A 16,821-nucleotide genomic window follows, 5' to 3' on the forward strand; every position below is an offset into this window, starting at 1 on the left:
TATATGGAATCTTACGGTTTTCAGACAAAACTCGGCCGAATACAACCCCATAGTAGAGGCGCTCAACAATTTCACGCAGCGCTTCGAAAAGATCTCAAAAGAAGTGGTAAGTTTACTCGCTTTTTACCTGAAAACAGCAAATGGAGGATTACGTAGTGTTTGCGTTCGGTGTCAATGTCAAGTATAAGTTTAGTATTGAGGCCACAAAGGCAGTTTAGTGTCGTGTGTTGATGTAGAGGCCCCTTGTCCCTTGTTGCAGGACACGGAGGAGGCGGCGTGGTCGCGCGCGGGCGAGCTGGCGGCGGGCGCGTGCCCGTGCTGGTGCGCGGACTGGGCCGAGATACACGTGCGCTCGCCCTCCGGCGACGTGGCCTGGCTCATGCGGGTGCAGAACCAGGTACGGGAGACTGTCTGTCCCGTAAATATACGTCCACACCTAATTTATAAAAAAAAATGTATAAGTACACTTTGTTACAGCAGCTTTGTTAGTTGCAGGTTCGAGTCCTATCACGGTCGCCATGAGGTGACGAGAGGGGAAGAGGGGTTCTTAATTTATACACATGCGCTCTATCTAATGGTCCGTTTACTTCTAACTCAATAATCTGTCTTCCTATACTATACCACATTCGGTTTCCTTCATAAGAGTTAAATATAGGACCTACTATTCACTTTCCACATGTCGGCTAAACGTTGAAAGGATGCCTTAGTAAATTTTAAATGAAAAGAAAGCAGACAGTAATGTGAGCGAAATACAAGTCTGCTCGCTATCCCGAGAACGCGTACAGTCTCGCACAGGAACTCTCCCACCATCCGTGCGCTTAACGTCTTAAACTCATTTCTGTCACGGGCACCAGAAAGTGACCCGTTTGCAAATCAGTGGACGGATGTGTCTCGTATGTGCTGGTAGTCTCGTAGGTACTGTGAGGTGATGGATGGAAGTTGAATATTTTCTTTTTTCTTTAATTATATTTTGTATTGTACAGTGCCTTAGTTTATAACTGTTATGCTGTAAAACTTTTTTTGTAATAAATAATAAATTGATAAATGTTGGTATTGCAGATGGGGTGGGAGAACCAAGAGTCATCACTACAAGACATCCTGGCGCTGCTGGCGCCCGCGCCCGCCGCGTCCGCGCCGCCCTCCTCCGCCTCCAGCGGCATCGGCGACACGAGCACCAACAACGTGAGAACTACCACATTATATCACTATATCATATATCATACATTATGTCATATATCAGTTACACCGTCACATACACACTTCGAGGGAAGGCGTTCCCTCTTCAGACATATGTAATAGGTTTAGAAGAGTCGCAAGGTGAAATAGGGCTTGTAGTTAAATGTCTACTTGATATTTTACGATTTTTACAAATTACAAATATGTTATAAATTTATTCAACACGCGATATAATCCCGTTTTTAACCGACTTCCAAATTTCAAAAGGAAGAGGTTATCAATTCGGTTGTATGATGCTTTTTGTTTTTTTTTTTGTAATAATTATACTTGTTACGCAATCTACACCAATGATATTGTTCTTTCATAACTGATCAAACTTGTATTATGTCTGCAGGCGTCGGAGAGCGAGAGCAGATCGCGCAGCGGCTCGTCGGCCTCGCAGGCGGCGCACGCGCAGGACCTACACAAGTCTAGGTGCGTATATTAAATTCTGTTAACTTCGGGGTATGGTTAAGTACGTTTAAGAGAACTAAATGGCATAGTTAACTTTCGGAAAAAAATTTTTTTTTGGTTTTTTTTTGTTTTAATTTAAGTTTCTAAAGTAATTAAATGTAGCATATAGCGTTGTTGTAACACGGGCATTACCTTTAACTCAACCAAACAATTGAAATCTGTGACGTATCAATGTCATTTCGAACATCGATCGACCGAGATTGTACTTAAGTTTAGTAGCAAATGTATGAACTCATTCTAAACACTAATCAATATGTAAACCGGCCCTAAGGCAAGTGTACACACTTGTAGAGGCCTTATAGGAAAAAAATAAATTATTGATTATCTCCGAAATGGAGTTAATTAGAATATCGGTGTCTTTGAATGCACCCCTGAAATTAAAAAAACACGGTGTATAATATTAACTAACATATGAAATTATAAAAGATTGCGTGGACGTTCATGTTGAGATTGTTATTGGTTATTCGCTCGTATCATAATGTTAAACGTGATATTGTGCACAGCTCGGACTCGGTGGTGGCGGGCGAGCGCAGGCCGCCGCTCGCCGCCACGCACTGCATCGGCCCTCCCCACCAACCGCAACGGTAACTTCCCATTATTATGATACAATCGTTCTCTGTTACCACTACACCATCACTTTGTATATTTTAATGACCAATTTGAGATCTCATTGTCAGTTAAAGTCAATAAAATTAAAAAAAAATAAAGTCTAATTTATGGACAACAATATCGGACCATCGCATTTTAGAAATTCTATTTGTTAAAAAAAAATATTACTTTGCTAATCCGCGTAAAAGATAACGTGCTAGTCAATCAGTGCCAACCCGTTATACTTACTTGCGTATTTTTTACATCACACGCAAGTGACGTTTTTTTGCACATTATTTTTTACGCGGATTAGCAAAGTAATATTTTGGTTTTAATTAATTTGGATTTCCGCAAAGTAATGCCTGATTCTATTCACTAATTCTATTTGTTTTTAAATTCTCTCGCCTACTAAATCTTGATTTATAACTCCCATTCGATGATATTACGACTTGAATTTTACACATTGTGCCCGCGCCCGTTTAAATCCTATTCGAGAAACCCCTGATTGCGTTGAAATAGTGAATATGTTATTGTTCCGCAGTATGAGCACGCAGCCGATCAACATCCCCGGGTCGCCGGTGCGCGGCGCCGCGCACGACGACGACATGCTGCTCTACGTGCCCGAGGTAACTCGCGTCTAACTGACTCCGAGCTAACTCAAGGTTGTCTGGGAGAGATCGCTCTTTACCGGTCAGACCACCTTTTGTTGCCTCTGTCTTCATGTATTATGTTATGTATCTCTCTGTAAATGTTTTATTGAGGTTGCGAAATAAATAGAATTTGTATTGTATTGTGTACATTACAATACAAATCCGCTAAACCACTTAAACGTAACGTAAACCCCTTCTTTAGCTAGCCATACACGTAAGAATTTATCCGTCAGATCTGTCTAAAAGATTTATCCGGCGGACACATCCCCGTCAATGAATGGCGAGAAATTGGCACAGATTTGCCTGCCGGGTGTTTGTCCGCTGTCCGCACTCTAAACCAACGGATCAGACACGGAGCGAGCAGATCCGAGAGCGGCCTGCGCGTGTGTGGCGTAGTCGCGGATCAGATCTGAGACGCGACTGGCGGACTAGTCTATGCGTGTATGGCTAGCTTATGACTCCTCAAATGTTACTGGACACACTATAGGTAGAGACGCATATGATCAGCGGCAGCGTAGGCAGGCAGAAGAGCAGACATTGGCTTATGACAAAGAACAAGAGAACCAATCACTTTGCCTAGAGAGTGACAAATTGAACCCTATCACTAAGCCTCCGTACTCCCGCCTGTCTGTCAGTGGGCTTTATTGTATAAACCGGCCAAGTGCGAGTTGGAGTCGCGTTTCTAGGGTTCCGTACATAAGTCCGACTCACGCTTGACTGCACAATTGTAATAGGTTTTCCTGTCATCTATAGGCAAAGAATTATTTTGTGAATTTTTTTTTTTCAAAATTTTAGACCCAGTAGTTTCGGAGATAAGGGAGGAGGGGATGGTAATTTTTTGGCTATTTTATTAAATAACTTCGAACCTATGTATTTTAAAAATATAACAAAAACATGTCCATCTTTGGGTCAATATAGTACATTTCGATGCTAGTGCGGAAGGTATGTCATTACTTCACGAGTACCGAGATATCTTGCCACGAGCCGCAGGCGAGTGGTAAGACTCGGGACGAGTGGAGAATGACATTTCCGCACGTGTATCGAACGACGTTTTTTAATACAGTTGCGAAAAAATAAGAAAAACATTGTTAATCGTACACTAAACAAAAGTGGTAACAGTGACAGCTCGGTTAGACGTCGTCTTTAAGTATATTATATCTATGGGCGTTTGGCAGCTATTCCGTTCCATTCAGTCAACTTATTAAGAACGGAATTTTCAATATTGAATATTAAAAAATAAACGTGTTATAATGATGAAGAGGTAAGTAATTAAATATGAAATATGTAATATTTTTCGTATTCTTACATTAACGGTAGGTTTTTATGCTGATTACGACGTTTAAAGGAAACTAATATTAACACTCATCAATAAGTAGTCGTGAATTGGAACAAGTATAAATTTAAAAAAATTGGAAAAGTAAAAAGCACTAAACAGCTACGTAAAGTAGCACTTTTTGAGCAACTGTATTAAAAAATAATTTACATATGTGTACCAAATTTCAACTTAACTGGTCCAGTAGTTTCCGAGAAAATAGCCTGTGAAAGACGGACAGACTGACGCACATTGTACCCTATTAGGGTTCCGTTTTTTCCTTTTGAGGTACGGAACCCTAAAATGTAATAGGTGGAAGACGTATCATTCTTTACAGAGGAGGACTCAATCAGAGTATCACGTTTTATAACCAGGCTTTTTAGTTATGTCCACACGAGAGATATTACGAGTAACTTGTTTTAAATGCTGTAAGTATACATACAATAACCAAATGAATATTTGTGGCTATATTCTCGCAGGGCAAGAGCAGACACCCGGTCCGGCGCTCCAACTCGTCGCCGGAGATGTCGTCGTGGAAGCTCCCGCGGGACTCGCCCGCCGCCCCGGAGCCCCCCGCCGACCCCGCGCTGCTCATACTGCTGCCGGGCACCGAGCCGTGAGTCACGTCACACATTCATTATACAACGGTTTACTCAACTATAATGTTCATTACGCAACACTTAAAGTCGGTTCTGCCAAAACGTCTGTCACCGTTAAAGCATTCGTTAAATTTATTTGGAAGGCCACCACTACCACCACGACGACCAGTCTGGCCTAGTGGGTAGTGACCCTGCCTGTGAAGCCGATGGTCCTGGATTCGAATCCCAGTAAGGGCATTTATTTGTGTGATGACACAGATATTTGTTCCTGAGTCATGGTTGTTTTCTATGTATTTAAGTACATATTTATATATTATATATATTATTGTCTGAGTACCCACAACACAAGCCTTCTTGAGCTTACTGTGGGACTTAGTCAATCTGTGTAAGAATGTCCTATAATATTTATTTATTTATTTGGAAGGGAAATTTCATATTTCATTGTTGTTTGACGTTAATCAGTCTGTTAAATAAGTTTGGTGCAACTGGGCCTCAGTCACGTGATTTTAAGCGGGCATTACATTATACAATTTGCAGAGCGCTAATTAAGTGTTGCTCGGCGAGATAAAAAAGAGCTTGTTCATTACACTACACTAGCTAGCGACGCTAGTTAGTGTCTTATTTTCATTTCAGCAGTGATCATCGTTCGAATCGAACGTCGCGTTTCGGTCGAAGGTCGCGTTTCAGTCGAATTCTTTGTACATTTCGAGAAGCACTTTGTTACCATAATTTCTAATGTCTTTGTTTTTGTAATCTTTATGTTTTTTATCCCATATGAATGGCATGTCTTTATAAAGTTCATGATTGAATAAGAAGATTTTAGTAGTAGGTACTTCCTTTTCCCTAGTCTGTAGCTGCGTCATTTTGAACTGAAATGCAATAACCAAAACAATAAAACATCCATCATACGCGTGTTCCAGTGCGTCGGTGGCGTGCCGACAACTGACCTTACACAGTAAGCGCTGAGCGCGCTAAAACCATTTACACTATGCGTTCTAGTGCGCTAGATAGCGTTAGTGCGGCAGAGCACATGCGATTGCACTAGATTGGGTCTCTAACTGGCTAACTGTCTTTACACTATACTAAATTAGTGCGCTAACTCAGCTAGCGCACTGCAAATTGTATAATGTAATGCCCGCTTTACACTATGCGTTCTAGTGCGCTAGATAGCGTTAGTGCGGCAGAGCACATGCGATTGCACTAGATTGGGTCTCTAACTGGCTAACTATCTTTACACTATACTAAATTAGTGCGCTAACTCAGCTAGCGCACTGCAAATTGTATAATGTAATGCCCGCTTTACACTATGCGTTCTAGTGCGCTAGATAGCGTTAGTGCGGCAGAGCACATGCGATTGCACTAGATTGGGTCTCTAACTGGCTAACTATCTTTACACTATACTAAATTAGTGCGCTAACTCAGCTAGCGCACTGCAAATTGTATAATGTAATGCCCGCTTTACACTATGCGTTCTAGTGCGCTAGATAGCGTTAGTGCGGCAGAGCACATGCGATTGCACTAGATTGGGTCTCTAACTGGCTAACTATCTTTACACTATACTAAATTAGTGCGCTAACTCAGCTAGCGCACTGCAAATTGTATAATGTAATGCCCGCTTTACACTATGCGTTCTAGTGCGCTAGATAGCGTTAGTGCGGCAGAGCACATGCGATTGCACTAGATTGGGTCTCTAACTGGCTAACTATCTTTACACTATACTAAATTAGTGCGCTAACTCAGCTAGCGCACTGCAAATTGTATAATGTAATGCCCGCTTTACACTATGCGTTCTAGTGCGCTAGATAGCGTTAGTGCGGCAGAGCACATGCGATTGCACTAGATTGGGTCTCTAACTGGCTAACTATCTTTACACTATACTAAATTAGTGCGCTAACTCAGCTAGCGCACTGCAAATTGTATAATGTAATGCCCGCTTTAACCCAAAATGCCTGCACTTCATTTTACTCACTTTTAACCTCGTTTTACTCTCATTTAGGGGGTGAATTCCGGGAAGAAAAGTCTTCTATGTAATTTTATTGCTTGTAAAGTACTTGTATGCCAAATTTTATCCAAATCCGTTTAAACTTCTTCTGCATTTATATCCTGTAGGGTTATTGGTCCAGAGTTGACGTATATGTAACTATAAATGTTGTCCACAGCACACAGTCGCAGTCCCTCCACGCGTCCAAGAAAGCGAACAAGAAGAGCGACATGCGAGTTTCATGCGAGGCCATACCCGAGGAGATGTCCGGCTCGTCCCCCCTCGCCGCGCCCGCGCCACCCCCGCACCCCCACCTCATGACCTACAACTCCGACCCAGGTTAGTATCCAACCCGCACGAGACATGCGAGTTTCATGCGAGGCCATACCCGAGGAGATGACTGGCTCGTCCCCCCTCGCCGCGCCCGCACCACCCCCGCACCCCCACCTCATGACCTACAACTCCGACCCAGGTTAGTATCCAACCCGCACGAGACATGCGAGTTTCATGCGAGGCCATACCCGAGGAGATGTCTGGCTCGTCCCCCCTCGCCGCGCCCGCACCACCCCCGCACCCCCACCTCATGACCTACAACTCCGACCCAGGTTAGTATCCAACCCGCACGAGACATGCGAGTTTCATGCGAGGCCATACCCGAGGAGATGTCTGGCTCGTCCCCCCTCGCCGCGCCCGCACCACCCCCGCACCCCCACCTCATGACCTACAACTCCGACCCAGGTTAGTATCCAACCCGCACGAGACATGCGAGTTTCATGCGAGGCCATACCCGAGGAGATGTCTGGCTCGTCCCCCCTCGCCGCGCCCGCACCACCCCCGCACCCCCACCTCATGACCTACAACTCCGACCCAGGTTAGTATCCAACCCGCACGAGACATGCGAGGCCATACCCGAGGAGATGTCCGGCTCGTCCCCCCTCGCCGCGCCCGTGACCTACAACTCCGACCCGGGCAAGTATCTTCATTTACAAGGTGGTTGTTACTTGCAACCACAAAAAAGATGGCAAAACTTCATATTACCTTCCAGTGGCGGCGCATCAAACATATACATAGGTAAGCCAGGGCTAATTTAGCTTCCATATTTCCTTTACAACTCTGCTCAAACGTCTAAAAACAGGCAAGCCGGTGGGAATCGGCTTTTATGAACGCGCCGCCACTGTGACCTTCAAACCTAAATTATTAAATAGTAAAATTGATAATTATAGTATTTTAAAGTTGGATATGTTTGCAGGTTCGGGCTCGGCGCCCGAAGACGGGCCCACGCCGCAGCCCATACAAAAGGTACGTGTCTGTTCATTAAGAGCCAACAGGAGTGGTCATTCCTCCATACAAACGTACTCCTCGTATTCCTCCGTGGTTTTTCAATCAATCAATCAATCAATAATTTATTTCGTCATCATAGGTGTAAATACATTAGTACAGGTGATAGGGTGTTTTTTCAATGCAGCAGCTATGATGTACCTTACGGCTTACGATATTTAAAATATAACTAAGTAATACAATTGGGTAGGTAAAGTTTTTTGAAGATAGGAAAATTATATTTTTTCCCGATAGTATTCATTATAGCGATCACGGAAATGCAGCTCTTTTATTTTTATATCATTTTATTGATTAAATATAATTTTTTAAATGATCGATATGACGTTTGTGAGGTGAAATGGCAGATTCCAGTAATTAATTCCTTGGCGCGTAGTAAATGGGACGGGATAGAAAAAAAAACGATGTCAACTGTCAGTGTCACTTAGCTCTCATTCCCGAAAAATAACGGACAAGCCTCATGTTACCTTGCGAATTGCTATTAATGTTATCATTGAGATTTTCGGCGACCTCAGCACGACCCACGGACTTCTGATTCCCCACGACATCTGCGCGTATTTGGACAAAGATTGAATTTACTTTCGATAACTTGGCACTGCATAAATTATTGGACAACGTTTTCTTCCCCACCCCTACACGACGGCCCCTACGCTGACCCTTGGACAGAGTTTTGCAAGAAAAATAAGCGAGTTCATACGAGATTGCGAGCAGATTCTACAAATTTGAAATTATTATCATAACAGTGATAGGCACAATGCCGTTGAATTAGAGGAGCAATGGCCGTACAGGAGTACGTATCCGTGAAATACATAGGTACATAAAACTTTCTTCACTTGTGTTTTGATTTTTATTATTAAATTGCCATGAGCTGTTAAGTTCGTAAACAAGAAATCGGTCTAATTTTTTCTAACAATTTCAACCATCTGTTAGTTTTGTGTGGTTATCCTCATTTTATGAATGTTGTTCTTATTTTCAGGTGGATGTAAACATTCATTGGCGGTATTATACTGATGGCTAATTAGAACCATTGAGCCATGACATACTTCCTTGCAGTGTTATTCGGCTAAGCCTCTCCGAGCATCCTGTGAATCTGAAGGATATAATTATTTCCATAAAAAAGAGCAATCGAATTAGGACCAAGATATCCCGAGAATCTAAAGACATTTTATAAAAAATGCAATAAAATGAAAATGGGAGACTCTCTTATTTTAACAATGTTACAAGATCATGACAATGTTATGGTCTATACTTATTAAAATTTTAAAACCAACATGTCTTTATCTTTGACTTGAAAATGTACAAATGATTTGGGCTAAGTTTTATGAAATGCAACTTATGCTAAAAATCTATTATTATTATATGTCAAATTATCGTGAACTCGATGTTGCTTAAGGCGTATCCAGATTAGTCAATTTTTCGCCAATCTGATTAAATTGCCCGATCGAATCGGGACGTATGGACGCAAACGCCAATTTGGCTCGCCGAATTCAACCGCCGATAATGACCAATAAAATGAGGTGCGGACACAAGAACACCAATTTGTGAGGCTAGTATTTTCGTTATGGGGCATTTTTTCAACTTAAATGGGTCTAATATCACCATAAATCTAAAATTGGAGATTGACGCCAATTTCATTTCTGATCAGATCGACCGATTTGATCAGTCCCGTCTGGATACCGCTTTAGCACCGCGAAAGGGCGCTGCGCGGTGCGCGCGGGTTGACGCATGCGCGTACCGTATGCTTTGTATCTATGGTAATATAATTTTAAAAAATATGCAAATAAAAGGCGGCAAAGTCTATTCGTTGTGCAATACTCAATAAGTTACCGCTTGTTATTTTAATACTCGTAATAAACAAAATGAGTTCAAGTGACGAAAACGACCTGGAATAGACGGCATGCACCGCCTCATTTGAAAGCAGAAGCAAACTTAATAATGAATAACTAGCTTCCTGCTAAGTCCTGGGACAAATACAACAGGACTTACGACATGCTCATGCTGTGGAAGGACACAAGAAGGACAGCCAAAACGCAAGAAACACCTACTCTGAATGTGGTTTTTAGCGTATTTCTGTGACCAAGTGAAAACTAAAAAGCCATCTACATTTAATATAAACTAAGAATATGCGTTCTTTTTTTAATTGTATTCGCGTCACTTTACCCCTATTAAATACGCTTTACTAAATTGAATTTGTTTTATTTCCTCACATAATTTGAGAATAGTGCTTACTATGTATACCTCAATGGAAGCAAAAATGTAGTATTTTTGCGAGTTGATACACTTGCTACTTGTGTATAGTGGCAAATGTATTAAACCCGCAATCAACACTAATCAATATGTAAACAGGCCCCAACGTGAAGCACATTTACCCTACAGACATACTTATCCATATTGACCATATTTGAACCGCTCAACTCTCTTCAAGGGCACGCCACACAGCGTGATTCTATATACTGTTGTAATGTTAATGCTTAAGGATAATAATTTGTGGATTTTAAAATAAAACGAAACGAAATTTACTGGATTTATATTATATTATTTTGGATTTATTTTATTTTTATTTTATTTTATTTTGTAAGGAGTACCAACAGCTGCAAAAACATTATATAGATTTAGGTAACAATACAAAGCCAATTACAGGTACTCACAGATAGAAGAATTTATATTATAAGTTTTCTAAAGTACAGTCGCCATCAGATATATTGGTGCAGCTAGGGTGCTCATAAATATCTGAACACGCCTCTATTATCAGGGCGTGCGTGTTCAGATATTGTGAACACCTTGCCGAGCCCATATATAATAGCCAATAACGACCTAGTTATAAGACTATTACAATCTTAATCATTATGTATGTATAATACAACAATCACGTTTATATAGTCCTCACAAACGTATAAGTTACCATTTTGGCCAATATATCTTCAAAGCTTGGCACCGAATCGCTGTTAAAGACTTTGGTGTGCTCAAATACGCTGAATTTGGAAAGTAACGTATCTGTACTTCCTACAAGACGGTACGACGCACTTTGAGTTCATCTCTGTAATATTATATTTCCATTCGAACGTTTCCGGGATCGTCTCCATCTATTGTGTTGATACTGAGATCCAAAATGACTCGTGTAGCAGTCCAAGAGTCGTGGTGGAGGCGTTAATAAAAATGTTCTCCAAGAAGCAGTGCCAAGTAGTCGAAAGCAATCGTTATCATTATCAAAATATCCGTGTTGATCGTGCTAGGGACGTTAAAAATACTTATTCTAGAAATCACACCGACATCCAATTACAAGAAAACACAAATGTTTCGTCCGACCATTATTTTCCAATTATTTGCAAGTTATTTTCCAAGAATGACACTGACAGTTGACATCGATTTTTTTTCTATCTCGTCCCATTTACTACGCGCCAAGGAATTAATTACTGGAATCTGCCATTTCACCTCACAAACGTCATATCGATCATTTAAAAAATTATATTTAATCAATAAAATGATATAAAAATAAAAGAGCTGCATTTCCGTGATCGCTATAATGAATACTATCGGGAAAAAATATAATTTGCCTATCTTCAAAAAACTTTACCTACCCAATTATTTACAGTTAAAATATAAGTTACAAACTGGGAAAAATAAGTTTAAAATTATAAATGCCAACTGACCTTAACATAATATACCAACCTACAACTAGTAATAAAAACTTACAATGTTCTCCGTTTAAAAGTCAATTAAAATTAGGAATAATTAGGAAATAATTTAAAGGTCACTATCTCATTACATACTGCTATCACACAAAAAGTCTTGAACATTATAATTACATTTTTCCAAAAGAAATTTTCGCAATAAACTTTTAAATTTCTTTGGACTAGTACTTTTGAAGTCCGATGGTAGCTTATTGTACAGCTTTGGGCCCCTTGTTACAATGTTGTTGCGCATAAGGCTAGTTTGGCAAGCTTCTAGGTGTGTTCACTCAGGGTTCCTAGGACGTAAATTGAAACCTTGTGGGGGCTCTCTACTTTGAAAAAGACCAGGATTTGAGTTAACAAATACGCAGCACTCATATATATAGAGAGATGGCAACGTTAAAATGTTTAGTGTTTTAAAAAGGGTCTGGTGGCTTTCCACTCGTTTTAATCCGCATATTGATCTAATACATCTCTTTTGGGCTAGGAATAATACATTCTTGTATGTTGAGTTGCCCCAAAATATTATCCCATATCGTAAAGTGGATGCAACAAAACCATGATAGGCTGTTAAGACAGTACTACGATCAGCTGTTTTCCGTAACCGATATAGAGCGTAGGAAAACTTTAACATTTTTTTGCAAACTTCTGTGCAGTGCGTCTCCCACGACATATTGTGGTTTATGTGAATCCCTAAAAACTTTTGTGTTAGGGTTTTGTTAATATTTTGCCCCTCGTATTCTATGCTTATATCTGGAACTGTTTTTCTTTGAGTAAATTGCATGAATTTCGTTTTCTCCAAATTTATTTTTAAATTATTGTCAACAAGCCATTGAATAATGTTATGAAAAGTTGTATTAATATCATATTCAAAGTCACGGGCTTGATCATGTTCTATAAATACTGTGCTGTCGTCTGCGAAGAGTATCATTGGATGTTGGGTACTACTGGTGATGTCATTAATATAAATTAAAAACAATAGGGGTCCTAAGACGCTCCCTTGTGGTACGCCATACTCCATTGTCACGCTAGTTGATATATATCTTTTTTCTTCCCTAGTGATAGTACAGATCTGAGTTAATTCCGTACGCTGTTCTCGATTATTGAGGTAAGATTTTAGAAGATTTAAAGCATTACCACGGATGCCATATCTACTTAGCTTTTCAATTAAAAGTTTGTGATCTACATGATCAAAAGCTTTAGACATGTCCATGTATATGGCACATGTCGGATTCCTTTTATCTAAACTACTAATGATTAATTTAACTAAGTCATAGATAGCGACATTGATGGAAGTGTTCTTTTTGAAGCTAGAGCAATGATTTTTTCAACACAGATTAATATTGTCAATATCTGTGTCGGACCGTTTTGCTTTTTTTGATATTTTTGTTTTTTAAGGCGCTAGAGCCCTTCAAAGATGGCCAAAATGGCCTAATTGACTATGCCGCAATGAGAGGCGTGGCATTCAAAACTGATATCAATTAGCCAAAAAAGCATAACGGTCCGACACAGATAATTTCATAATCATTTAGATTTCCAAATTTGGTTACGATTGGTTAAGTTTTGGAGGAGGAAACAGAGGAGTACGAAACCTCGATTTTTGAGATTTTTCGTCTTGTCCTTATCGCACTACTTTTAGGTGCCGCTTCCGTTAGCGAGACGGGTATATTTACCTAAAATATTTAAAACTCAGCTCCTGTTTCGTCTTAAGTTACGATGTGTACGGGTAGATAACAGTCAAAACATATCAGGTACCCCGAGAAGGTGGCATTCGCAACTCGGTCTAAGTATGTTATATTTCATCTAATACTTTTAAATGAGCAATTTTTGTACATATATATATTTCAGGGAACTCGGAAACGGCTCGAACGATTCGAGTTTCGATTGTCGAAAATCGATGTAGATAGATTTTATCTCTGGGAAAATGCGCATTTTTGAGTTTTTATATGTTTTCCGAGCAAAGCTCGTTTTCCCAGATACTTATAATAAAATATGTTCAATTATGAATTTTGTATGTTGTCAGCTGTAATTAATGATCATAATAGACTGATGGCGACCTGTAAACTCGGTATCGCCCCGCAGGTGGCGAGCGACAGCATCGTGCAGGGCGTGGCGGCCGCGCACGCGCACAAGCCGCCCGCCGCGCCGCGCGCCGCCGTCCCCCCCTCCCCCGCCGCCGCCCCCGCCACCCCCTCCGGCTCCATGAAGGAGCGGGACGACCTGCCGCCGCTGTCCCGCTCCAAGCGCTCCAACACCATCTCCGTCATGAGCCCCACCAGGCGGCACAGGTACACACACACACCTACTACACCTACCTATATTAGTTATAGTTTACTACCCCAACGGTCCGTAGTTGTTAAGTGTACCGCAGTACCCGCCGTCAATTTTAAGAACGTCAAAGAACCATAAGGACTGTATCGTTTATTATAAATACAAATAAAACCTGGTCTAACTGTTGACGTGTGTATTATTTTGTATTACTATGTTCTTAAGGTATACTCTGGGGGTATTTTTAAGCCATATCTGATATAAGAAGGTTTTACATTTATTTTATTTTAGGGACTTTATGATGATTTTAATACCGTCTAGCAATTGTAATTTGGACAAGCCTATCGAGCTTAATTTGAGACTATTTCACCGATTCCTTGGTACGATTTAAAGAAACAAAAGGTTAATATGCTGCCAAAATATGCCATCTAAGTGTCCTTTTCATGATTGCTCAATTGAACATCCACAGAATAAATGTGGTGATTTTTTATCTTTACATGAAAACGACTTTTTATGCAACATTTTGGATGCCCGTCAATTTCTGACGCCAGCGAAATGAGGGAAACAGCTAAAAGAATCTACCGAAATCCAAAGCCTAACGGACATTCATGGCGTTGAACCATGGCTAGAACAGGTCGATAGAAACGCTCCATGATGGTTATATTGTATACCAAAGTCGGGGTTGTCGTAAGTAACATGCCATATTCTCTAAAAGGCCACCAAGCACAGATCCAAAACTTTTTTTCCAACTAAAAGAAATGATTAGACTATGCCCAGATGTTTCGCTTTACGAATCATATGTAATTGCTGTTTACATAGTACGATTTTTTTTGTGTAATATCTCGTCTTGTTCGCAAACCGTAAATTTTCTTGTAGTATTTGTCCAAAATCGTTGTAGTTACTCGGGAGGATTGGGTAAATATTGTCCAAACCATATGCTTTACGTGATCTCCCAGGACGAAATGTTACTTATTATTAAAGCACTAATTAAACTATATGTGTAATTTTTTAATAAAAATATAATACCAGAAAAAACGGCTAAGTAAAGTTGTATTTATAATAAACGATACAGTCCTTAGTAGTGTTTTTTCACACACACACAAATTTTCAATCTATAAACACTATATTTTTTTATAAATAAATATTATACGACATTATTTCACAAAATGACTAACGGCGCGATTCGGGAAATGAATTAGAGATTCACTAGATATGAAATAGTAAAGATATGTGACGTTCCACAGCAAAAGGTACCTTATGGTGGTTGGCGCTTACGCTATATTACGCCGCTCCAATATTATTGCGGCCGCCATAAGGTACCTTTTTCCTTGAAACGTCACATATCTTTACTATATCGTATCTAGTTAATCTCTAATTCATTTCCCGAATCGAGCGATTTAGTATACAAGTTGTATGAAAACTACCTCACAACCGCAAAAATCTAATCAGCCAAAAAAACTGTTATGAAAATAATTAAAACACTACCTCAAACAGTAGTCAACCCGTATTGTTATTGTTTGTACGTACAGGGACCAGTCGTCGACAATATCGACGTCGTCGAGCGGGCGGTCGACCGCGGCGAGCAACGCGAGCTCGAGCGGCGCCGGCGCCGGCGGGGGGGTGACCCCCTCCTTCGTGCTGCTGCAGCTCTACCACAAGATGAGCACCTACCCCATCACCCCACCCGTGCCAGGTACCTGCCCCACACACACACACACACACACATACACACACACAACACATGAGCAACGTGAGCGCGAGCGGCTGGGGTGAGCACCTACCCCATCACCCCGCCCGTGCCAGGTATCGTTACAACTTACTCAACAAGGCTCGAACTCGTCAACAGAACAAGAACAAGGCACGAAATTAATTTTTTTTTATTTGTTACATTTTTCTACTGAAGGAAATGACTTGCCTAATGTATACATCTTTAAAAACTCAGTAATAAAAAAAATCGAACAACCCTCTGCCCTACCCTACGTTTTCCGTCCAAACACAACCTCTACACCAGTATGTCTCTTTGACTTTTTGAAGTGAAAACTTCTTTAGTGGCGCTGTGCACTTTTTGGGATGGGGAAAAAATGTTAAACTCACGACAGATAAGATTCGTAAGACGTGACGTCAATGAGTCACGCGCGTTGTCATTGAGTTCTTCTTTATTGATTTAAATGCCATCTAGTGAGTTTCCCTCGAACTGGCACTAATATAAATAGAGTACTAACAGTGATGTGCTTAGGGGTTTAAAGTAATGCGACGAAATAACGCTAGATGGCGAGCAGCCATTTTGCACTAGATGGTGCTGTTATTAATATTTTGACGTAAGACGCTTCGTAAGACGGACACGTGACCTGATCGGAAAACTGTTACAATGTCATTGAGTTTTCACTTCTGCCGGCACTCCCGGAGTGCAACCCGTTATTTTTATTTTATTTAAATAGTGTCCTCAATAAGTGTAATAAAAGTTTTCCTTTGTTGTTAATGCATCTGTTTCTACAGGCGAGGTGCCCAGCGCGCAGAATCCTCTCGCAGAGCGGCCGCTGCTGGTGTCCGGCGTTCAACACGAACGCACCATCAAGAACCTAGACCGGGTACCGCCCATCGAAACTTACAAGGTGACATCTGCCTGCCTGACCTCTGATAGACCTTGTATACTTAAAGCGTCTAATAACTGGACTCGCCTTTAAGAGCTACCCCTCTGCCGAAAACCTTACACAATTGTGCAAACTTT

General features: G+C 40.8%; 1 protein-coding gene across 1 annotated transcript in view; it reads left to right on the forward strand.

The window, feature by feature from the left end:
- The window catches only part of LOC134667698 (tuberin), a 63,631-nt gene that overhangs the window by 37,121 nt on the left and 9,689 nt on the right, over nt 1-16,821 (forward strand). Inside the window, exons 33-48 of the mRNA XM_063525122.1 lie at nt 25-106; nt 260-397; nt 1,060-1,182; nt 1,571-1,650; nt 2,193-2,273; nt 2,819-2,903; nt 4,719-4,855; nt 6,998-7,158; nt 7,190-7,291; nt 7,323-7,424; nt 7,456-7,557; nt 7,612-7,788; nt 8,069-8,118; nt 13,908-14,113; nt 15,623-15,786; nt 16,590-16,705. Of these exons, the coding sequence (XP_063381192.1) occupies nt 25-106; nt 260-397; nt 1,060-1,182; nt 1,571-1,650; nt 2,193-2,273; nt 2,819-2,903; nt 4,719-4,855; nt 6,998-7,158; nt 7,190-7,291; nt 7,323-7,424; nt 7,456-7,557; nt 7,612-7,788; nt 8,069-8,118; nt 13,908-14,113; nt 15,623-15,786; nt 16,590-16,705 (1,906 nt within the window). The remainder of the gene's footprint in view (nt 1-24; nt 107-259; nt 398-1,059; nt 1,183-1,570; nt 1,651-2,192; nt 2,274-2,818; nt 2,904-4,718; nt 4,856-6,997; nt 7,159-7,189; nt 7,292-7,322; nt 7,425-7,455; nt 7,558-7,611; nt 7,789-8,068; nt 8,119-13,907; nt 14,114-15,622; nt 15,787-16,589; nt 16,706-16,821) is intronic.

The sequence above is a fragment of the Cydia fagiglandana genome, chromosome 9 (genome assembly GCF_963556715.1).
Source record: "Cydia fagiglandana chromosome 9, ilCydFagi1.1, whole genome shotgun sequence".
Taxonomy (NCBI): domain Eukaryota; kingdom Metazoa; phylum Arthropoda; class Insecta; order Lepidoptera; family Tortricidae; genus Cydia; species Cydia fagiglandana.